The sequence below is a fragment of the Citrus clementina genome, unplaced genomic scaffold, assembly GCF_000493195.1.
Source record: "Citrus clementina cultivar Clemenules unplaced genomic scaffold, Citrus_clementina_v1.0 scaffold_2, whole genome shotgun sequence".
NCBI classification, from domain to species: Eukaryota; Viridiplantae; Streptophyta; class Magnoliopsida; order Sapindales; family Rutaceae; genus Citrus; species Citrus x clementina.
This window is the reverse complement of record NW_006262688.1, coordinates 26,206,295-26,212,955: the sequence shown is the minus strand read 5'-3', so window position 1 is coordinate 26,212,955 and position 6,661 is coordinate 26,206,295. Positions and strand designations below refer to the sequence as shown.

Below are 6,661 nucleotides of genomic sequence, written 5' to 3'. Positions count from 1 at the left end.
TGTATTCGGCGACTAATTGTAGACTGATTATTGAATTTGTAATCTTTTTTACTGTAATCCTACGTACGTGCGGCAAAATAAATGAACTCATCGATCATCATTCGTATGTGAGTGTAGTTACCGGTATTACCACCGTTAAGGAAACTACAATTAATGGACGTAAATTTTAAAGTCTTCATCGATGCAAAATAATATAATCAAATTGATATAGACCAATGAGCCTGATTGAGCTATCGGAAAATGGAAGAAATGTAACTTCTAAAAGCAATGATGATCATCAAATCAAGGGGAAAAATTTTCATTGGATTCTCATCCAAATACACAGAGAGAAAATAGAATCGGGAAAGCTGCCCATGTGATGCATATCATATATATAATTTGAAAGATTACACAATATTGCATGTGATGTGTTCAAAGAGATTGTTTTGAATGTAAGATATATACGATCAATTTTTTTTTTTAATTTTAAATATTCTCTTTCAGCTCACTTTGAGCTGAGTTAGAGGCTATCAGCTAAAATTGAACATGTGCCCATTTTCACTTTTATTGGAAATCCACAAAAAAAGTAATTGCATAGTTTATTTTAGCTCACTATATCTTTCTCTATTACTTAATTTAAAAAATAAATTTATTACTAAAAATTTAAATTTAAAATCTTAAAATTATCATTCTCTAATCGTTTTTTCTCTATCTTATAATTACATATTCCCCCTCTAGTATCACAAATTGAAAACTAAATACTCAATTTCACTCTTTTTTTAATCTATTTTTTTGATATTTCTTAGTAAATCATGATCGATATTTCATGCTTTCTATATATAATAATTTAATTTCTTTATATTCATTAGCTTTCATAACCGATAAAAATTTGTTGATGTTCATTTTTAAATGGCCAGTTTTGTTCCTCTTAGTTAATGATATAAATTATCTACAGTTAAGAGGATATATTTGAATAAATCGATGAGAGTTTGTAAAATTAAAAAAAGAAATAAAAGAAAGAGTTATTATTAAAAATTATTTACATAATAAAATTTTTAATTAAAAAGAGAGTATAAAGAGAAAATTGGTGAGTTCAAATAATTCCACACAAAGTAATTTTGTCTCATTCATTCAATAAACCATTTGATAATATTTTACCCACCACTTTATACATATTTACAGTCAAATGCCAATTGCCTCTTTCGTCAATTTACTTAATTACTCTTCTCTTTTTGTTTTCCATGCAAAAAATTCTGAAAAATCATATATCGCAAACTATTGGGACGCCTCCAATTCAAGTGTTCAATAGAAACAATTTCAGTTTATAAACTTCATTGTCCTGACCAAATGGTTCTTCGCGTGCGGTTATATTTCGAAAATAAGAACATTCAATGAAGTTTTTAACAACTTCTAATGACATAATTTTGTCCGAAGAACATTAAGCACAAAAATAGTTATTCTTTGCCATATGGAACATCTCTCCATTCGAGAATACAACGTTGCCTTGAAAACTTCATTTTATTTTGAAAGTGTCCAGAGATTTTTTGCTTGAATATCAATATATTCAAACCTATACAAATATATAAATGTTATAACAACACTAATAATAAATTTTAAAAATAAAAAAGTATTTAAAGAAAGTCTTACGAATATTTAGCATTGTTGAAACATCTGATAAATATTTCTTCTCAAAAAAAAGAAAGAAAGAAATATTGACTAGAAAATTTTCTTTAAAGATTCATTATATATCTTCTTATTAGACATTTTAGATTCACTCTGTATAATAAGTTCTATGATAAATTAGAATAAAATACAAATAAAAGGTAAAACTAATATCTTTCTCAGTATACCCAACATTTCCATATGTACCATTTATTTTTTGCCATTGTACCAAAAATCTTATTTGCACCCACACCAACTGCATGTAAAGTACTGATACTTGCCACAGGAATATCTTTTGACATGCAACGTAGCTCCTTTTTTCCCGTGCCTTGTACATCCAACACGAATTCTTTTAATTGGAGATTGGTTTTAATCTCTAAATTTTTACTTAACCAAGAGAAGTACGGAGGGATTATGGGTACTGGCTACAAAAAAAAATTAAGAAAATTGTGTTTTCTGTGTCCTTTTGGAGTGAGAAAATATGATGATCTTTAGAAGAAAAATTTTAAAATTAAAGCGAGCGATCATACCAACGATGATATTTTCAGTATTTTTAATGAGGTACTTAAAGGTAGGGTTTTAAGAGGACACTAGTGGGGCACTAATAACTCAATAAGGAAAATTTGCCAACAATGAACGCACCACTTCAATATTAAAACCTCACATATAGCAGGTGGACTTAAACATCTTTCTTTTTTTAAAAAAAAAATTTTTTTTCTTCTCTTTTATGTATTAAACTGCAAACAGATGACAAAAATAATAAAATGACACGAAAATGAAACCTTGATATTGCAAATACAATGCAATTCCTAAAACATACAAAAATGAAGTCGAGCAGAGGCTGATTTATATGGATAAAAATTGACGTCCACAAATCCGCCAAAATTAAAAAAAAAAAATCTTCAAATCCGCCAAAATTATATCTTGATGTTGAAGTAATCCGGGTCGAAATGGTGCAACCTCACATAACCATCTTCACCTCCACTTGAGAAACTATATATTATCAATTACATTAAAAAAGCGTTAGTGAAAAACATCAAATTTAAATATATTTCATAGTTAAAGGCTTCAACATGTAATCACCATATTGATTAGGAGAGGGAAAGAAGGAAAAGACAGGGGGGAGGGGGTGATAAAGACTATCGCCTAATAAAGACACAGGCGTACCATCAGTTTTTCAAATCGTTATCACCAAAATAGCATAGGTTTTTGCATGTCCAAGCACAAAACCCCAAGGATACTAAGTGATATGCAACAGTTTTTATTATATAAATCCATCCGTTATTTGGGAATTTTTTTTTTTTAAAAAAATAAATAATATTACTATAATGCCATCAATTATCAAAACTTAATTATGCACACATGCATCTTTTTGCTTGGTGAGAGATTCATAAGTACACTGCAGTGATGCATGATCTTGTTCACCTGCTATGGAGAACAGTGCACATGATGTAACATACATGATCACAAATATACATGCATCAGATAACAAAAAACAGATAGCTTCTAATTGAGCTACAAAACAAAAGTAGGACATTGGACAATGATCATATATAACTGACTAAAAGCTTTTCCCACATCAACTGACGTGTATCTGCAATAACAGAAAGCCATACCTTTTACCATCAGGGTTGAAAGCCAAGGCATTTATAGGTCCAAAGTGTCCTTTAACACCTCCAATTTCTTCTTGGAGAATCTACACAAGCAACATTATAACATAAGAAATTAATGAAATTCCACAACCACAGTTTTTTGTGAAATACAAAGTAATCAATCAAAAAAATATCAACCTTGTCAAAGAATTTAGCTTCGAACTTCCCTGCACGATGATCAGTTGTCGTGACAGCTGAAGCATCTTGACCACCTCCAAGGACCACCTAGGAAGGACAAAACCATTGAAATCCAGATGGTTAAAGAAAGGGCTATAAGGGCATCAAATAAAGGTAGAGCAGATAAAACAGCATGCATCATTTCATTATTCAGTTAGCATGAGGCATGATCAAACCTATAATAATTTATACATGAATTGTATTCCAGTGAGTAAGCAATTTTAGTATAAATAAAGTCAACTCCTCCAGGCTAATTATGGAACATGGCACCTATAGACACTGCATATACAGGGACTATGGCAAGCAAACCTTCATAAACACTATACAGCATTACTAACACCAAAGTGCTACTGTCCCCTCCAATCATGCAGAAGATTAGTTCAACTATCATATACAAACACACAACAATCGATCAGAAACAAATAAGACCTCCAAACTAATAATTTTCTCTTGTTATATGAAAACTTCAGCAACCTTTTCAATTAAATATCATATTGCTCAAACTTTTGTTGCATAGTTGGTATCCAGTAGTTATACAATTCACAACGAAGTAGTCTAGCATCTGACAATAGACACAAGTCAAATTAATGCTCAGAATCTCTTTACAAAGGGAAACAATAAACCCATCTGTAAGTTACAAAGTTAAAGAAGATCCAATCACCTAATGACAATATCAGAAGTTTAAAATAGCCTAATTCCACTGAATTGCATGATTAAAAATATCTGTTTCCAGATGAAGCAATTGCGCAAAAACCTCCTGTTTTTATCCTCTATGTACCTTTCTGTTCCGTATAATTCATAAAAGAATGTAATATACTATTAACAAAACAATGTCAATCTTCGGTTCAAGCTTAACCATGAAAACATTTTAACTACATTCCACCAGATCATTTCCTATATTATACTTTAATATCCAGTGATAATTATAGGATGTACTGACAAATGCAAATTCCATTTAAATACTGGGCAGAGTCAAATTGTCATTTGCTGGAACTGACTGGCAGACTGCTATCAGGCAGAGGAGATTAGCTTTACCATTGTAAATATTTTCTAACTGCAGGTATAGTAAATCTCATTGCTAGAAGTACGTGTGCATTTGATCTGAAGTCTTTTCAGAACCTAGAGTCTTACAGAGGAAAGAATTAAAAAAATAAAAAATAAAATATGAAATGTTGAGGACCAGCATCAAAATTCAATAAATCATCATATATATATTTCCTTGATATGGAACAGTATAAGTTGTAAAATAGTTTGTCAAGGAACAACACAAATAAATAGACCAATAGCATAAACTTAATAGTTTGCAGTTCACCAATACATACATGATCAAGAAGTGGAGACATAGTAACAGCATTGACCGGGCGCTCCGTCACATAGGTCTTGATAAGCTCCAGTGTTCTGGCATCCCAAAGCTGAAAAAGCATTTGCAGAAAAGCAAGAAAAGATCAGGCAGTAGAATTAAACAGATAAACCTAGAATAGCAGAATGCACAATCTCAAAAAGCATGATCCAAAATATCATGTTTTCTCAAGAAACACTACCTTAGCAGATTTATCAAGGGAACCAGTGAGGAAATGTGATCCATCAGCAGCTTTTGCAAGCGATGTTATAGTCTTTTTATGACCAGTTTCCTTGTCCGACTCTTTAAGCAGTTTCCCTGTCTGCAAATTTGATATAGAAGTAAGCTAAAACATAAACAAATTTAATGAAATTCAAAATAAGAACTAAAGTTAGGGTCATTTGAAAAAGAGCCAGAGGATAACAGAGTTTCAGGTTATGAAGGCAAAAAATAAAATAATTTGACCAAGTATTAGAGAAGATCCACAAGCAATATAACCCGTACCTCAGTATCCCAAATACGAACTATAGCATCTTCTCCAGCACTAATGATAGTCCTGTTTAGCGGTCCCCAAACTGCTCTGTTTATTCTTCCCTGAGGGCCTTTTAGAATAAGCACAGATTCACCACCCTCTACAAAAGGTTATTGGCAAGATTAGTCAGCAGAAATGATCCTTTGTAAATTTCAAAGCCTATTCATAAACAAAAAGAAGCTATAACATCAATGGACCTAAATGTCAAGGCATGAAGATGATGACAGATCAAAAGCTTGGCATGTTTTATCGAAAAATACACAGATAAGTATAACTTAAGAAACTGAGTTGTGAGAATTCATCATACAGGAGAAATATACAAGTCATTAAAATTGAAGAAAGGTAGGCAGTAAACATACGATCAGCAGGATCTCTTGCAATGCGTTTGACATGAATGGCTGAGTTTAATTCCATGAAAGGATCAGTAGTAATCACAGCAAGCTTATCACCAACAGCAAAGTCGACAGACCTAGCTGGAGAATCAAAATTGAATGTGAACAACTGAGCCCCTGTTTCAACATTCCATAGCTTCGCCGTCTGGTCAGCACTCCCGGTTATTAGCGTCATCGAATCTCCTGTAATTCAATCCAAATATCTTCATCAATATTTTATCCGTCTAAAACAGTAATATAATGCAAAACATGTAGCTTGAGCGAAGCAGCAGAAAATTGAAATTGGAAAATAAAAGTAATAAGAGATGACTTGCTTGAAACATCGCAGCACCAAACGGCGCCGTTGTGGCCACGGTATGTGCCAAGACGCTCGCCGTTGTCAGCGAACCAAACGGTGGGTGTGTGATCCTTGGCACATGAAAAGAGCAGATCTCCGTCTTTGTTGTATTTAAGATATGTTAAAGGCCTCTCATGGCCTTTCATCAAAATTGGTCTCATGCTTGCTTTTTTCTTCTTCTTTCTCTGTTTTCCTGAATTCCGCGACGAATGGAGTTTCCGGTGGAGCGTTGGAAAGCCTTGAGATCGCAAAGCAAAGCTAGTGGGAGAGATGACAGAGAATTAGGGTTTTCCTTCGGGTGGGGAACTATGAATACAAGAAACAGTACTCTAGCCCGATGGATCAAGTTGGGCTTGTATAGAGCTTTCCTGGCCCAAATTCTTGCACCATTGCTCCAGAGCACGCAAACGGAACAAATAGATGTACTAGTATTGGCATCCCAAAATCCTCTTAAGCCTCTTTTGCAATTACACTCTACTTAATATTAAAAATAGGGCAAAACTATAGTGCAACTGTAGTACCATACCACAGCTGCACTCAACCATTAGATTCAACCCATAGTTATCACTATAGATGGATCCAATGGCTGGG

The 6,661-nt window shown here is 33.0% G+C and overlaps 1 protein-coding gene across 1 annotated transcript; it reads right to left on the bottom strand.

Annotated features, from left to right (window-relative positions):
• Positions 1 to 2,392: 2,392 nt before the first annotated feature.
• On the bottom strand, positions 2,393 to 6,457 carry LOC18052539 (eukaryotic translation initiation factor 3 subunit I). The gene is made up of 8 exons (XM_006447984.2): positions 6,048 to 6,457; positions 5,701 to 5,916; positions 5,314 to 5,441; positions 5,012 to 5,131; positions 4,793 to 4,882; positions 3,432 to 3,518; positions 3,258 to 3,337; positions 2,393 to 2,634 (listed from the first exon to the last, which is right to left on the bottom strand). Exons 1-8 carry the CDS (start codon positions 6,229 to 6,231, stop codon positions 2,559 to 2,561), a joined length of 981 nt encoding a protein of 326 aa, XP_006448047.1. The 5' UTR covers positions 6,232 to 6,457; the 3' UTR covers positions 2,393 to 2,558.
• Positions 6,458 to 6,661: the final 204 nt, after the last annotated feature.